Source organism: Phacochoerus africanus, chromosome X (genome assembly GCF_016906955.1).
Source record: "Phacochoerus africanus isolate WHEZ1 chromosome X, ROS_Pafr_v1, whole genome shotgun sequence".
In the NCBI taxonomy this organism is placed as follows: domain Eukaryota; kingdom Metazoa; phylum Chordata; class Mammalia; order Artiodactyla; family Suidae; genus Phacochoerus; species Phacochoerus africanus.
Genome location: NC_062560.1, coordinates 65808137 through 65825720, shown reverse-complemented (window position 1 = coordinate 65825720; position 17584 = coordinate 65808137). Strand labels below are relative to the sequence as shown.

Below are 17584 nucleotides of genomic sequence, written 5' to 3'. Positions count from 1 at the left end.
TAAAGGGATTACCTTGATTAGGTCTGGCCCAGTAGGAGAATCCCCCTTTTATTAAACCAAACCCAACCAATTGGTGACCCAGTCACTAAATATAGAATGATACCATATTTACAGATCTCAACAGCACTCAATGGGATGAGATTATACAGAGTGTTTACACCAGGGGGTGTAAATCTTGGAGTCTATTTTAGGATTTTTCCTACCACACTTTGCACACAGGACAAACCTTAGAGAAAATTTTCCATTCTCACTAATCGCTTTGCCCTAGCAACATGAAGCTGGGATACATCCAAGTTAGAACACAATAAAAATTTAGTGAATATTACTATATGTCCTATATTTTGTATTTTTTGCCTTATTTAATCTCCACAGCAACCACATGGGGGTTGTTTATAATCTATCCTAGTTTGCATGTCAGGAAACCAAGAGAGTTTAAGTAACTTGTTGAATTGGAGCTGGAATCTAAATGGCCTGTGCTATTTATTTATTTATTTTTGTCGGGTTTTTTTTTGCCTTTTCTAGGGTCATTTCCCGTGCGGCATATGGAGGTTCCCAGGCTAGGGGTCCAATCGGAGTTGTAGCCGCCAGCCTACGCCAGAGCCACAGCAACGCAGGATCCGAGCCGTGTCTGTGGCCTACACCACAGCTCACAGCAACGCCGGATCCTTAACCCACTGAGCAAGGCCAGGGATTGAACCTGCAATCTCATGATTCCTAGTCGGATTCATTAACCACTGAGCCACAACCGGAACTCTGGCCTGTGCTATTTATACCCACCATACTGTCTTCTAGTATTAATCTTGATTTATATATAATTTCAGTTTTATTTAAGTACAGTATCTATTCAGGTGATTTATTACAAATTTGTGACTTAATTATGCTTTTAAAAAGAGTGAGTGTCCTTTTAAAGAGATATTCTAAAACATTAAAGCTGAAATAACATGCTTGCTTGTGTTTGCTTCAAAATCATTTATGAGATCTGAGGAGTTGGGGAGTGGATGGGAGGCTGTCAGTGAAACAAAATTGGCTGGAAGTTGCTAATTTTAAAAGCTGAATAATAGGTAACGGCTCATTATGCTATTCTGTCTACTCTGTGTTTGAAATTTTCTGTAATGAATGTCAACTAATCCATTCATTCCTAGTTACAGTTCTAAAGAAGAAAAAAATACTAAAATTTTATTCCTTAGGCATCATAATATCTGTAGTTTAAAAATCACAAATCTTTATTGATTTTAGTGGAACCATAAAACTTTTTGCACAAGGATTTCCTTTATTACAGTAATATTGCGTAGTGGTTAAAAGCATAGATTCTGGAGCCTAATCCTCTGGGTATAAATCTTAGTATTATGATGCTTAATGATTGTATGACCTTCTGTAAGTTATTTAACTTTTTTTTTTTATTGGTAAAATGGCAATACTTGTACATACCTTATACAGCTCTTGAGTATACTATGTAACAGATTGCCTTCGGGATATATGTAGGCATGTGTGTTCATATGTATTATATTCAAGTTTTCTTTTAAATAGGAAACTTGAGATAATTGTTTCCCTTTTGTAGTTAGAGAGTATTATATATTCTTGCCATGCTTTTGAGCCTGTAGTTCTCAAACCAGTGTTTCTAAAAGGTTTTCCCTTTCACAACACATATTTACAGTGTTTTTTTTGCGGGGGTTGGGGGGCTGTGGCATGTGGAAGTTCCCGGGCCATGGATTGAAGCTGCGCCACAGCAGTGACAATGCCAGATCCTTAACCTGCTGAGCTGCCAGGGAACTCTTACAATGTTTTTTGGTGGGAGTCTTTTGGAATCTTTGGTGGGACAGTTCTTGATTGGGACTGTCTTACACATTGTAGAACATGTATATTTACATTCCTCAATGCTTACATTAAATAACAGTCCTGACTAGTCATTGTGATAACCACAAGTGCCCTTGTACATTTTCACATGTCCTTTAGAATAGAACCATCCCCATTTGGGAATCATGTGTCTATTCAAAATTTTTTTTTATTTCAAAGGTTTTATATTTTTCATTCTTTTTATATTCAGATTTTAATGGTAAAATGTTAATAGTGATGCTGCAGATTTAGAGCACTACTTTTCTCACAGGTCTGCCTATCATGTGTTGAGGTTGAAGGTGAGAACTGGTGAACTAAATTACTAAATGATGAACTAATGTCTTTTGGAGCTTTTTGATTTTGGAGAACATGTAAACTTGTGATCTGTCCTTGTCTTACTGAACCAAAATATTGGATGTGTGATACAGAAGTAGATGTATCTATGTTTTGGAAAATTTCCCTTAGTAAGATTCATATTCCCACTATTGCTTGAAAGATTTCCATGACCTTAACTGTCTATAATTCCCTTTCTTGAAGGTGATAGAAATTGAAGATGCTTCACCCACCAAGTGTCCAATAACAACCAAGTTGGTTTTAGATGAAGATGAAGAAACCAAAGAACCTTTAGTGCAGGTTCATAGAAATATGGTTATCAAATTGAAACCTCATCAAGTAGATGGTAAGAAACTATTAGATGATTAACGAATTTTTTTTGTTGTTGTTGTTGTTGTTGTTGTTGTTGCTATTTCTTGGGCCGCTCCTGCGGCATATGGAGGTTCCCAGGCTAGGGGTTGAATCGGAGCTGTAGCCACCGGCCTACGCCAGAGCCACAGCAACGCGGGATCCAAGCCGCGTCTGCAACCTACACCACAGCTCACGGCAACGCCGGATCGTTAACCCACTGAGCAAGGGCAGGGACCGAACCCGCCACCTCATGGTTCCTAGTTGGATTCGTTAACCACTGCGCCACGACAGGAAGTCCTGATTAAAGAATTTTTAATTAAAATTTATATTTAACCAATATTTGGTGTCTTCCATGTGCCTTATGTTCCACTAAATAGTGGAGTTAATTTTATTGGTGAGCAAAATAAAATATGATCTCCATGGAGTTCCCATCATGGCTCAGTGGTTAATGAATCTGACTGGGAACCATGAGGTTGCGGGTTCGGTCCCTGCCCTTGCTCAGTGGGTTAAGGACCTGGTGTTGCTGTGAGCTGTGGTGTAGGTTGCAGATGTGGCTTGGATCCCATGTTGCTGTGGCTCTGGCGTAGGCCGGTGGCTACAGCTCCAATTAGACCCCTAGCCTGGGAACCTCCATATGCCGCGGGAGTGGCCCTAGAAAAGGCAAAAAGACAAAAAAATAAAAATAAAAAAAATATGATCCCTACCCTTATGGGGTGCATAAGCAAATGATGAAAAACAAAATTGAATGATTGCAAAGAAAATGAGTGTTTTAAAAGAGGAAGTTTGTGCCACTCACAAATGGGTATATATTGCAAGTGGATTTCACCTATCTGCAATGGTTAGCAAAGGGCACCTGTGGGATGGGGAGAACTATAGTTAGCTAGAAGCCTTCTTTAGGAAATGCTTTTTCAAGTACATTTGTTAATCATATTCCCTACATTGGTTTTGGAAAGATACCAAATTATCCCTATCCTGTGCTTTGTCAGAGTGGAGTCAATAAGTTAATTTTGAGTGTGTATGTGAATAAATTCATAAGGGAAATTCTGTAGTTTAACTTTTTAGGTAGCAAGCCCCCTTGTTCAGTTTTTAGTGTTGAATAAAGGGAGAAATGATTAATTTTGGGGGTGGGGGTGGTTTATTTTTTGTTTTTGTTTTTTCCTGATTGACTCAATAAAACTTAAAGTATATTTGGTAGGAATCTATTCCTCTTTGGTTAAAGCTTCTATTTTAGATTATTCATATATCTCTTTGGACCAGCCCAAGGAATGGAGAAGGTCTTCTGTGATAGCTTAGATGAGTGAAAGAAATTTACCCTGTGGTGTCCTTGTGCTTCTATCTTTTTTTCTAGTTAACCTTAGTAGGAATTAAAAAAATCTTATTTACATTTAAGAGATTTTTATCTCTCTGTTCTTAAAAAAAATCTGTTTCTTAGAAGCTTTGATAATGTTGTTGATGTGCTTATGAAGGAAGGGTTTCTTTTTTTTTTTTTGTCTTTTTGTCCTTTTACCTTTTCTAGGGCCGTACCCTTGGCACATGGAGGTTCCCAGGCTAGGGGTTGAATCGGAGCTGGAGCTGGAGCTGGAGCTGCTGGCCTATGCCAGAACCACAGCAATGCAGGATCCGAGCCGTGTCTTCCACCTACGCCATGGCTCACGGCAACTCTGGATCCTTAACCCGCTGAGCAAGGCCAGGGATTGAACCCACAACCTCATGGTTCCTAGTCGGATTTGTTAACCATTGTGCCACGACGGGAACTCCGTTTTTTTTTGTTTTTTGTTTTTTTTTAACTTGGGCCTTTAAGTGGAACTTAATGAAGCTCTCATTTTTAGGTGTTCAGTTTATGTGGGATTGCTGCTGTGAGTCTGTAAAAAAAACAAAGAAATCTCCAGGTTCAGGATGCATTCTCGCCCACTGCATGGGCCTTGGTAAGACTTTACAGGTAAGAACATGAAGGTATTATTCTTGTGCATTCATTAATTCAAGAATATATCTTGGATTTTTGTGACCCAGGGACATTTACAGGGGCTGGAGATAAAGCAATAAACAAGAATAACAAAATTTCTTCTTCAAGAAGCTTATATTCTGGTGGGAGAGAGAGATTTTAATAAATCAAAATAAGAAATATGTACTTTTAGATAATAAATGTTAAGAATAGAGAGGGAAAATATGTTTTAGGAAGTGGTATTTGAACCATAGCGATTCTAATGAAGTGAAGGAATGTGGTTAGGCATAACTGCAAAGATTGTGAAGTAGTCATGAACTTCCTTTACAACTTTTTAACAGTCTGTGATTCTTTGGTAATAATATAATATATTTTCACTATTAAAATACTACACTTCTGAATGTAGGAAGACTGCAAGGAGTTTGTAGCAGAGATGTGAAATCAGTGAATATATATATATTAATACATATTATATGTATATAATTTCAAACCATAAGACAACTATTATAGATTGAGTAAATCAGAGCACTTTACAATGGAAAAATATTCTATAACACAATTCTCTTCTAAGTGGGCAGTGGTATTTTTCTTAAGATTGTAGGGACATTCTCAGGAACTAGGAACTTGGGACTTAGTAGCTGTTTTGGTGTGGTTACTTATATTCATTTTATTGTTGTTATTGATCATAGAATCATGGAGCTTTAGAGTTATAAGGACCTTATATATCATCTAGTGGAACTCCTTCTTTTTGCGTGTTGTATCTCTTTCCCTGTAATTTGCCTGGTTTGGAAATTTTGACCTTTGGTTGGTTGCTTTATTGTTTAAATCAAAAAACTCCCAACTATTAAATTGTAAATTTCCTCAATAATTTTTTTTCAGATATTTAAATGAAGGCGGTAACTTAATTTGTTTTCTTATAGGTGGTAAGTTTTCTTCATACAGTTCTTTTGTGTGACAAGTTGGATTTCAGCACAGCTTTAGTGGTTTGTCCTCTTAATACTGCTTTGAATTGGATGAATGAATTTGAGAAGTGGCAAGAGGGATTAAAAGATGATGAGAAACTTGAGGTATCATATTTTAAATGTTTTCTATTATCAAGACAACTGCATGAAATTCATATAGTAAAGGAAAAGATTTGTAATGACCATTGATGCATATTTCAGTGGGCATATTTAGTATTCATACATTCTTACCTTTCAAAATCTTTATTTTCCCACACAAGGTCTCTGAATTAGCAACTGTGAAACGTCCTCAAGAGAGAAGCTACATGCTGCAGAGGTGGCAAGAAGACGGTGGTGTTATGATCATAGGCTATGAGATGTACAGAAATCTTGCTCAAGGAAGGAATGTGAAGAGTAGGAAACTTAAAGAAATATTTAACAAAGCTTTGGTTGATCCAGGTAAGGTGTTAACAGGCACTGAGATAAGGAAGCAAGTTGGATGAAATGTGTGCTTATGTTTTATTTAATAAATACTAATTGAGCAACTACTAAGTAGCTGGGTTTTGTTTCATTTATCCTTCAGTTTTTTTGCCTCTTTTTGTTTCTTAATTTCATTAAGATGAAATCACCTTTAATATTGGCAGGTGTTCATAGTTCACTTGCTGAGTCTGGAAGTGTTTGAGGATTTCAGGGTAGACCTTGTAAACAATTAAAATTGCACCAGGTACTTATGTCACAATTGCAGATTCTTCTGTCTGAATATTAGACAGTTATAAGAGCTCTCTCTCTGAAAACAGTTCTTAGATATCTTTCCCAACTTTATGTCATTAGAAGACTCGTTTAATTTTTTTCCCCTGGCTTTTAAAGGGTCATCACTATGGAAGGGTAGTATTTGCAATGCTGTCAATCCTTATGACAGTAATCCTCATGATACAAGATCCAAATATTTGATCCTTATTTGCCACTTGGAAAAGCAGCAAGTTGTACTATCTGCAAAACTAATTAATATTTAGTTATTTGTATTCTACATTTTTTCCTTTTCAAGCTTTATCTTGTCATATCTAATTATTTTAAGATGCTGTTGATGCTTTAGATATTTATTGAGAAATTCTGATTTTTCACTGCCAAAATAACAGTATTATTTAGAATCCATGGCTTTGCCCCCGTTTATTTTTTTATTTTTTTAATCTTTTTAGTTTTTATGTTCGCACCTGCGGCATCTGGAAGTTCCCAGGCTAGGGGTTGAATTAGAGCTGCAGCTGCCAGCCTATGCCACAGCCACAATGATACGGGATTTGAGCCACGTCGGCAACCTACACCACAGCTTGTGGCAATGCCGGATCCTTAACCCACTGAGCGAGGCCAGGGATTGAACCTACAACTTCATGGATACTAGTCGGGCTCATTACCGCTGTGCCACAATGGAAACTCCCCCCTTTCTATTTTTAATTTTTAATTTTATTTTTTAGCTTTTTTAGGTTTAACCAAGAAGTAGAATTGTAACATACTTAAAGTGTACAATGTGATAATTTGATATATGTATACATTGTGAAAGGATATCCCCCTTTCTATTACTCATTCATTATCTCACATAGTTTTCTTTTTCTTTCCTTTTTTTTTTCTTTTTATGGCCACACCTGTGGCATATGGACGTTCTTGGGCCAGGGGTCAAATCAGAGCTGCAGCTGGGATGTATCCCATAGCCATGGCAACACTGGGTCAGAACTGCATCTGTGACCTACACTGCAGCTTGAGACAATGCTGGATCCTTAACTCACTGAGCAAGGCCAGAGATTGAACCCAGATCCTCACAGAGACAGTGTTGGGTCCTTAACCCACTGAACCACAATAAGAACTTCAGTTTTCTTTCTCTCTCTCGCCTTTTTTTGGTCTGAACATTTATGCTCTACTCTTGTAGCAGATTACAGTTCTATAATACATTGTTATAAGCTACAGTCACCATATTATTTATAAATTATATCCTCAGACCTTATCAATCTTATAAGTGAAAATTTGTATCCCTTTCTCTCTTTTTTTAAAAGATAATGATGTAATTAACATGTACCAAAGTAACTGGCCTTATAAATGTTAAGGCCTAAATAATTATCATTTCTTATGATTAAAATAATTGTCTGATAGTCCTGTGGTTGTTTTGCTGTTGGAGAACTGTAAGCTGGTGAATAATGTAGCATGTTTTTCACAGGTTTCTTTAGAACAGTTTAAAACAATTTTCAGATGCATAATGTGATTTGTTCATGAGGAAATAATTAGAAATTAAAGCTTATAACATGAAGAGTAACATTTGTTATTTCCATGTACCATTTAGTGACGTGTAGAAAAACATATTTTGGAGTGCTTTTTTTGTTTATCAAAAAATTGAAATGATAGTAAAGAAAGCTACCATTTACCCTACACTCAAATCCACTACCATTCATCTTATTGCCATGGTAGATTTGTCAAAAGTAAGAAATTGTTAGATCGTTAACTAAGCTCCAAACTGTATTTGAATTTTACTTTTTTAATATTACTGTCCATTTTCTGTTCTAGGATCCCATGTAGTATCACATTGCTTTGTCATGTGTCCACAGTTTCCTCTGGTTTATGACAGTTTCTTAATCTTTCTCTTACTTTCTGTTATCTTGTCAGTCTTGAGGAGTAATGTTCAAGTAGCCTGTAGGATGTTCGGTAGTCTTTGTTGTTTTTCTTAGGATTAAACTGGGGTTATAAATTTTCGAAATAATATACCAGAGGTATAGTACCCTTCTTCTAACATTAAATCAGGTAAATTAGATCCACATACATACATCACTAGTGATATTAACATTTATCACTTGGTTAAGGTAGTGTTTGCCATGTTTCTTTGCTGTAGAGTTACTATTTTCACCTGTCTATTCTTTGGCAGCCAGTCACTACATTTAGCCAATCCAAGTGGGGAGAGACCAGAGATTAAGCTCCATCTCTTATAGTGGGCAGTATCTACACTTAAATTTAGAATTTTTCTTTACGAAATATTTGTTCCTTCTTACTTGTTTATTTAATCAATCATTGATTTATATCGGTATATACTAGTCATCTATTACTAGTTTATATGTTAGAACTAACACTGTTACTTATTTTGTTCAAATTGTTCCATTTTGGCCATTGGGAGCTCTTAAATTTTGTTCTTTTATCCCTTTGATATATAATCCTTTTGAGTTTTTTGAGTACTTCATTACTTTCTGGTACTATAAGATGCTCTAAGATCATGTTACATTGTCCTTGCCCCAGAATCAGCCATTTCAACAAGGAGCCATGCATGGTTCCTTTCACTGAAAAATTGTGTTTAGGAACCAAGATCTGGATGCTGGTTGTGTTTGTTGCTATTGTAGTGTCATTGCTTTCTAGGTTCTCTCAGCAGACATAACTAGGTGATATGTGTACAAATCCAAGTATACACACAAATCTATCCATCTGTTCATAAGCATACATGGTTTCATAATGTGTTTGACTTTAATTCAGTATCATAGGGTTCATTTTAGTCTTTTTTGTTATTCTGTTACTTGCTTTTTCAACAGTGAGAATCTTGGCTCCAACAATCCACTATCCATTTACTTATTTGTCCAGTCTCTTCATATATGTAAAATAGTTTCAGAATTGTCAACTTTACCCTCTAGAAGCAAATTTACCAACTAGAGTATAGTGCTTATGATTGCTTTTGTCTATAGCTTTATAATTTCTTTTTTTAATGATTTTTATTTTTTCCATTATAGTTGATTTACATTGTTCTGTCAGTTTCTTCCATACAGCAGAGTGACCCAGTCATACATATATATATTCTTTTTCTCACATCCTCCATCATGTTCCATAACAAGTAACTAGATATAGTTCCCTATGCTGTACAGCAGGATCTCATTGCTTATCCACTCCAGATGCAATAATATAGCTTTATGATTTCCAAACATTTTCTTTCTTTTTTTTGTCTTTTTGCTATTTCTTGGGCCTCTCCCGAGGCATATGGAGGTTCCCAGGCTAGGGGTCGAATTGGAACTGTAGCCGCTGGCCTACGCCAGAGCCACAGCAACGCGGGATCTGAGCCGCCTCTGCAACCTACACCACAGCTCACAGCAACGCCAGATCGTCAACCCACTGAGCAAGGGCAGGGACTGAACCCGCAACCTCATGGTTCCTAGTCAGATTCGTTAACCACTGTGCCACGATGGGAACTCCCTCCAAACATTTTCTAATTTCACTTAGGTCAGTTCCTTTGTTATTTGCATACATTAAAGTTTATTCTTTGTAATGTAGAGTTTAATTGTTTTAAATTAAGGTTATAGTTCATTTACAATATCATATTAGTTTCAGGTTACAGCATAGTGATTCAGAATTTTTACAAACTATACTAAAATTATTATAATAGCTATAATTCCTTGTGCTATACAATAAATATATCCTTTGTTGCTTATCTTCTTTATACATGGTAGTTTGTATCTTTTAATCTTATACCTCTATCTTGCCCCTCCCCCCTACTTTCCCCACTGGTAACCATTATTTGTTTTTGTACCTGTGAATCTTTTTCTGTTCTGTTATGTACATTCATTTTTGTTTTTTAGATTCCACATATAAGTGATATCATATAGCATTTATCTTTCTCTGACTTATTTCACTAAGCATAATATTCTCTAGGTCCTTCCATGTTGCTGTAAATGGCAGAATTTCATTCTTTTTTATAGCTGAGTAGTAGTCTTCTCTGTGTGTGTGTGTCTTTGTGTCTGTGTATCACATTTTCTTTATCCATTCATCTGTTGACACTTTGTTTTCTTCTGTATCTTGGCTGTTATAAATAGTGCTACTATGAACATTGGGGTGCATATATCTTTTAAAGTTATTGTTTTCAGCTTTTCCAGTTATATATCCAGGAGTGGAAATGCTGGATCATGTGGTAGTTCTTTTTTTCTTTTTCTTTTTCCTTTTTGGGCCGCACCCACAGCATAGGGAAATTCCCAGGGTAGGGGTCCAACTGGAGCTACAGCTGAAGGCTTATGCCACAGCCACAGCAATACCAGATCTGAGCCGCTCAAGGCAATGCCAGATCCTTAACCCACTGAGCAAGGCCAGGGATCAAATCTGTATCCTCGTAGATATGTGTTGGGTTCATTACCACTTAGCCATAATGGGAACTCTGTGGTAGTTATATATTTAGTTTTTTGAGGAACCTCCCTATTATTTTCCATAGTGGCTGTACCAATTTATATTCTCACCAGCAGTACACAAGGGTTCTCTTCTCTCCATTTCCTTACCAGCACTTGTTATCTCATTTTTTAAAAAATAATGGCCATTCTGACAGGTGTGAGGTGATATCTCATTATGGTTTTAATTTGCATTTTCTTAATGATTAGGGATGTTGAGGTGCTTTTTATGTACCTGTTGGTCATTTGTATATCATTTTTGGAAAAATGTCTGTTGAGATCCTCTGCCCATTTTAAAGTCATATTTTTTTTTCAAGCATGTATTTTATATTGCAATGTTTGCTAGTTCCCAAGGCCACCTTCAGGTCCAGTAATTCACTATGACTCACAGAATTCAAAAAAGCTATTATACTCATGGTTATAGTTTATTACAGTGAATGGATACAAATTAAAATCAGCAACAGGAAAAGGCACATAAGGCAGGGCCCAGCAGAGTTCCAAGCCCAATCTATTAGTGGAATTGTGCAGACAGCACATACTTCTCCCAGATGTGATGTGTAATAGTACACATAGAATATTCCCAACCAGGCACACTAATCCCAGACTTGGTGTCTAGAATTTGGACTTGGTTACATAGACATGGTTGACCACTCATGTGGATGATCTTAGTCTCTAGCCCCTCCAGAGGTTGAGAAGATGCCAAATAACCCAAAACTGCTTTTTCCTCGCCCTACATCAAATTATTAGCATAGACTGTCTGGTATTTTCTAAGCCATTCAGGTAAACAAATTTTTGTCAGGTAGTATGTTTCAAGAGTTTATAGTTGTTACCTTCATAGAGTTGGAGGCAAAGACTAAAATTTTCTTGGATCAGAATTAATCATTTACTTCACTACGTATATGTATACATAGATAAAAATCAACCTGTTTGAGTAGGTTATTTAAATATGGGATCATAATATAGATTCTGCAATTCACTTCTTTTTGTTTAATAATATAAATAGGGTATTTGGTATATCTTTCAAGGTTAAGTACATGGAAATCTACATCATCAATTTCTGCAGCATTCCATTATAGCATAGTTTTATTAACTCCCTATGACAAAGCTTTCAAGTTGTTTCCAATTTTCTACTGTAACAAACAGTGCTTCAGAGAGTATTTTATGTATCTTAGGGTACTTGTGGAAGTATTTCTTGAGGATACATTCCCAGAAATTGAAATTTGCGTCAAGGGAACACAAAATTTACATTTTAATAGATGCTGTAAATTTGTCTTCCAAAATATCTGATACTAATTTAGATTATATGAGAGTACCTGCTTCACCACACTTGTGAACACTATTAGATGTCAGAAATCATTTAAATTGCTTGTGTAAAAGATAATTTTTCTTTTTAGGAAACTTTTTAGGATTCAAAATAAATAATATATAGTCTTTACAGACAGAGCAAGATACAGATTTTAGTTTTTAGAAAGTAGATTAGTTATTTAAAAATATATCTTATTTATGCAGCCCTACCTGAATACTGAATAAAAATTGTGTTATTTGATCATCAATCCTACTGAAGCAGTTACTTTTGCAATTGTGTAGAAGATGTATTTTCTCAAATGCCTAACATACAGGGGATAATTTAACAACTGCTGTTGTTTAAATCAGTATTTAATTTGTGTATATGTTAACCAGAAAGCCAATTGTATTTATAGGATACTTTAGCAAAGAATACATAAGGGTATTTCAATGAGAGTCACTTTTGAAGGAGTGACTCTCAGCTGTGAGATCTTTTATAGTTTGGAAAGTGTTCTTCCCAACCCCCATACCCATGTAAAAATTAGTTTAGCTGTCCTTTATCAGTTTAATTTTTCCTCAGCAATGAGTATTAGTTAATTGGAATAAGTCAAATGGGTAATTCTGTTTGGTCAGTTGTGATTTATATTATTATTTCTTAAAATGTAACTTTTTAAATTTGTCTTTTCATGTGTATATAAATTGCTTGTATTCTTAGCAGATAGTTTTAACTTGATACATTAGTGCTGAAATGTGTCTTTACATACTGTTTTTCAGTAATAAATGATATTTATTTTTTTCAACTACCCCAAATCTGTTGGGATCTTTTTATCTTTATGATTATTTCTATTCACTTATTTTTGTACCCTCACTCAGAGGACCTTAAGTATCATCTATAGTAGTACTTTAATACACTGCAGTTGGGATAAAATTAATACTAATTAGTACCACATTAACCCAATAAAACAGCAGATAAAATATAACTATTCTTTTTTTTTTTTTTTGTCTTTTTGTCTTTTTAGGGCTGCATCTGTGGCATATGGAGGTTCCCAGGCTCGGAGCTTTAGCCGCCGGCCTACACCACAGCCACAGCAACCTGGGTGGGATTGGAGCTGCATCTGTGACCTACACCACAGCTCATGGCAACGCTGGATCCTTAACCCACTGAGCGAGGCCAGGGATGCTTGTTTGGTTCGCTAACTGCTAAGCCACGATGGGAACTCCAAAATATAACTATTCTTAGGATGTTATTTTATCTTCCCACAAGAGCAGCACTGTAAAAGGATTAACTTTGCTTAAATGGATTCCATTTTTAGTTTTATTATGCGTTAATGAAATGTTTTTTTCTAGGCCCTGACTTTGTTGTTTGTGATGAAGGCCATATTCTAAAAAATGAAGCATCTGCTGTTTCAAAAGCTATGAATTCTATACGATCAAGGAGGAGGATTATTTTAACAGGAACACCACTTCAAAATAACCTAATTGAGTGTAAGTCAATATCTGTAGTCATGCTATAGAGTATTGGCTCTGTAGCAGTATATACTCAGATATATTTTTGCCACTTTGTCACCTGCCTCTCTTCTGTTTATTCAAGTATAGTCTCTGACCATGATCTACATACGTCCATCTTAGTGTATTGTTGAAGAATACCATTTATTTCAAGTGGAATGTTTTATAAATATGAATGATATACCACGGTGCCATTTTGAGTATTCAAATTCAAAATAAAGAATATGAAATATATGAAAAGTATCAGAAGACTTAATGATTGCTTTCAAAATACAAATGCATTTGTGACTAGGAAATACTTAAACAAAATATATCCAGTTTTGGGAGAAGTACTGATAAGAAATTTAGGAAGGTGGAGATTGGAGCAGGAGAGGTGTGTTGAATCGATGTGAGGATACAGTTTGCTGAGGCTGAGGATAGATGATGGGAACCTAGGAAGTGACTTGTGAATTTCCCTCATTTTCGTATGTGTGTGGTGACACTAAAAGAGTTTTCACTGTGGTGCAGTGGGATAGATGGCGTCTCTGCAATGCCAGGACACAGGTTCGATCCCTAGTCTTACGCAGTGGGTTAAAGGGTCAGGTGTTACCACAGCTGCAGCATAGGTCACAACTATGGCACAACTGCATCTCAGATCTGATCCCTGGCCCAGGAGCTCTGTATGCCACGGGTTGGCCAAAAAATAAAAAAAAAAAGAGGGGACATGAGTTATTTGGCAAATAACAAATTGAAATTTCCCATTGTAAACTGTTCTAGTAGCTTTTTGTTATTTTATGTTATTTCTGTCCTTTAGTGTATTTATAATAACTTTTAAATTATTTGTAATAGTTAATTTAAGCTTTTTGTTTCACTTTATTTATATTATCTATAATATGTATGGATATTTTACCTTCTAGTTTCCCTTTTTTCTTTTGCCATGTATAGAGTATTGCCCTGTTTCACATTGTGGACTTGTATAGTATAGGGCAACAGATAACTATTAAAGACTTCTGGAAATAAATCAATTAGCATAAAATTTGATACAGTAGTGTATTATTTGATTTTATTATTTTGTTTCAGTACCTGTGGTTTTTTTTTTCCCATGAGACACTCTTGCTGACCATAAAATCATGGTTAGACGTATAGAGCACTTTTTTTTTTTTTTTTTTAGGCACGCACCCATAGCATATGGAAGTTCTCAGACTAGGGGTCAAATCAGAGCTGCAGCTGCCAGCCTGCACCACAGCCACAGCAATACCAGATCCAAGCTGCATCTGCAACCTATACCACAGCTCATGGCAACACTGAATCCTTAACCCACTGAGTGGGACCAGGGATTGAAGCCCCATACTCATGGGTACTAGTCAGGTTTGTTACTGCTGAGCCACAAGGAGAACTCCAGAGCACTTGTTTTATACTCCATATCTGCTGTAAAGAATAGTGAATTAGAATAAAGTGTTCTTAGGTGCTTTTTTAAACGTTCATGTCTGGAATTTAGGGATGAATTTTATTTGTATTTTTCACCTGGTTTAGGTAATCCAGTTCTAGGTCAAACTTATAACCAGTGTTTAGTCTACACTCAGTTTGGTGTTCTTTCTTTGTAGCTTAATTCTAATACTTCCATGCCATGCCTTTTTGACATGAGCATTTTATCAGAGAATTTTTCTCAGTTCTTTTAGCCATTACTGTTGTTAATGAACTAATATCTTTTCTCTTAGATCATTGCATGGTTAACTTTATCAAAGAAAATTTGCTTGGATCCATTAAGGAGTTCAGGAATCGATTTATAAATCCAATCCAAAATGGCCAATGTGCAGATTCTACTATGGTAGATGTAAGAGTAATGAAAAAACGTGCTCACATTCTCTATGAGATGTTAGCTGGATGTGTTCAGGTATAAGTACATTCCATAATAAAAAGATATTGCTACTTTGTTATATTGCAGTGTTTTCTGAATTTAAACTAATGATTTTGTGTTGTCTTTCTCCTTTTTTCAGTGTATAGTTTTACAGTTAAATCTCCTTGCACACTCTTCCTAAGTTTAAGCAACATTGAACTTAAAAAAATTCCAATGAGATGTTTAGAACATAATTGATTAATTCATTTTCCAAGTATGTAGTTTCCTGTGTTAATATGTTAATATTTACATTTCCTTATCCTTAAGATAGCGAGTATGTAATAGGAACACACCTATTATGATTAAGAAATTTCTCTGATCACTCTAATTCTATGGTATAGTGTTCCAAACCTCACTTGTTTGAGATGGTTGTAGGAAAGACAATTATGAATTGTGAGAGAAGCCATTTTAATGTAATCCTCAATCAACAGTTTTATTAATTTCAAGTACATACAGTAACCTAAATGTGTTAATAATATTTACATGCTTTAGTAAGTTTTTGTTAACCAGTAGATAAGTATATAGTGACTGGCCAAGCAGCAAATAGACCTCAGTTCTGCACTTTTTCTTAAGACTAGATACTAGTGGTACCTAAAAAAACACGTAACAAATGAGATATGCTATCCTTTTGCTAAGTATACTACCATTATGTAAGTTAAAATCATCCATCCTGTTTGTTCAGGTTAGCCACAGGTACTAGCAAGTACTCCATTCTATATTGCTGCTACTACCTAGGCAGTGTTTTTCTGGTTTAGGTAGCCATTTGTATCTAGCATATTAGTGTTCTTTCTTTCCTATTCTTATATTAAATGGTTTCAAGAATACCTATACACAGCTTGTTTTCTCAGTTGAGCAAACATTCCCCCCTGAAGTTACCTGTTATCCTCTGGTATGTTGGCATATCTTACCTAAAGGATAACTCAGACTGCATCAGACTTTGATTCGTCACTTTTACCATATGATTAAAACAAGTCTTTTTGCTATTGCTACATACTATATCCCCTCTCCACTTTTTTTTTTTTTCCATATAGAGGAGACCATTTGAAAACCTAAATTTCTCACTTGGCAATATGGCCACTTCAATTTAAAACCTGCCTGGTGTGTTGCAGTATCTTTTTGCCAGTGTGTCATATTGTATAGTCACATGAGATACATTAACTGCAGTTATATGGGATCATTGTGTGATTAAAGAGGGTAAATATATTTAAGTAAATGTTTTCTTATGTATATGTGGTACCTATTTATTTATTTGTATTTTTTATTTGCAAGCAATGATGATTCTCAGAGCAGTTATTTTCTGTTGTATATTTAAGTTAACTAATTTTCATTCTCTTTCGTATTTATTACAGAGGAAAGATTATACTGCATTAACAAAATTCTTGCCTCCAAAACATGAATATGTGTTAGCTGTGAGAATGACTCCTATTCAGTGCAAACTCTATCAGTACTACTTAGATCACTTAACAGGTAACAAATTCATATAGTTTATTGATTTTATTTATTTATGATCTATTTATTTATTGATTGATTCTATTTATTTACTGATTCTCCTTAAAAAATTCTTTTTCTGAAGAATGCTGTCTTGTTAATTTTAACATGGCAGTTGTTCTTTTGCAGTTTTGCACTTGAATAAAATGGGTATGCTTATTTTGTAGACTCACAAAATATTTCTAATTTAAAAAACGAATATTCTCAAAATAAAATTTAGGGGGCATTCGTGACATGGCTCAGTGGTTAATGAACATGACTTGCATCCATGAGGTTGTGGGTTTGATCCCTGGCCTTGCTCAGTGGGTTAAGGATCTGGCGTTGCCGTGAGCTCTGGTGTAGGTTGCAGATGTGGCTCGGATCTCGTGTTGCAGTGGCTGTGGTGAAGGCTGGCAGCTGTAGCTCCAGTTGGACCCCTAGCCTGGGAACCTCCACATGCCATGGGTGTGGCCCTAAAAAGACAAAAAATAAAATGAACAAACTGGTGAAAAAAACATATATAACATATATCAATAATGCCATAATTTGTAGACCTTTTATTTCAGAAATATTATGTATGTAAATAAATCCATAAGATATGTAAAATTCTAGTATATTTTTTCATTTTTTAAAGTTTTATTGAAGTATAGTTGATGTACAATGTTGTGATAATTTCTCCTGTACAACAGAATGATTCAGTTATACATATACACATACTCATTCTTTTTCAGATTCTTTTTCCCATATAGATTATCACACAGTTTTGGGTAGAATTCACTGTGCTATACAGCAAATCCCCCTTGGCCAATCATTCCATATAGCATAGTATGCCTACATATGCCAATCCCAAATGCCCAGTCCATCCCTCACCCTGCCTATCTTTGGT

General features: G+C 35.6%; 1 protein-coding gene across 6 annotated transcripts in view; it reads left to right on the top strand.

The window, feature by feature from the left end:
- The window catches only part of ATRX (ATRX chromatin remodeler), a 293130-nt gene that overhangs the window by 168512 nt on the left and 107034 nt on the right, over positions 1-17584 (top strand). For all 6 annotated transcript variants that reach the window (XM_047765775.1, XM_047765772.1, XM_047765770.1 and 3 more), the window contains 7 exons: positions 2371-2512; positions 4347-4456; positions 5380-5526; positions 5682-5859; positions 13197-13334; positions 15053-15228; positions 16581-16698. In XM_047765775.1, the coding sequence (XP_047621731.1) occupies positions 2371-2512; positions 4347-4456; positions 5380-5526; positions 5682-5859; positions 13197-13334; positions 15053-15228; positions 16581-16698 (1009 nt within the window). The remainder of the gene's footprint in view (positions 1-2370; positions 2513-4346; positions 4457-5379; positions 5527-5681; positions 5860-13196; positions 13335-15052; positions 15229-16580; positions 16699-17584) is intronic.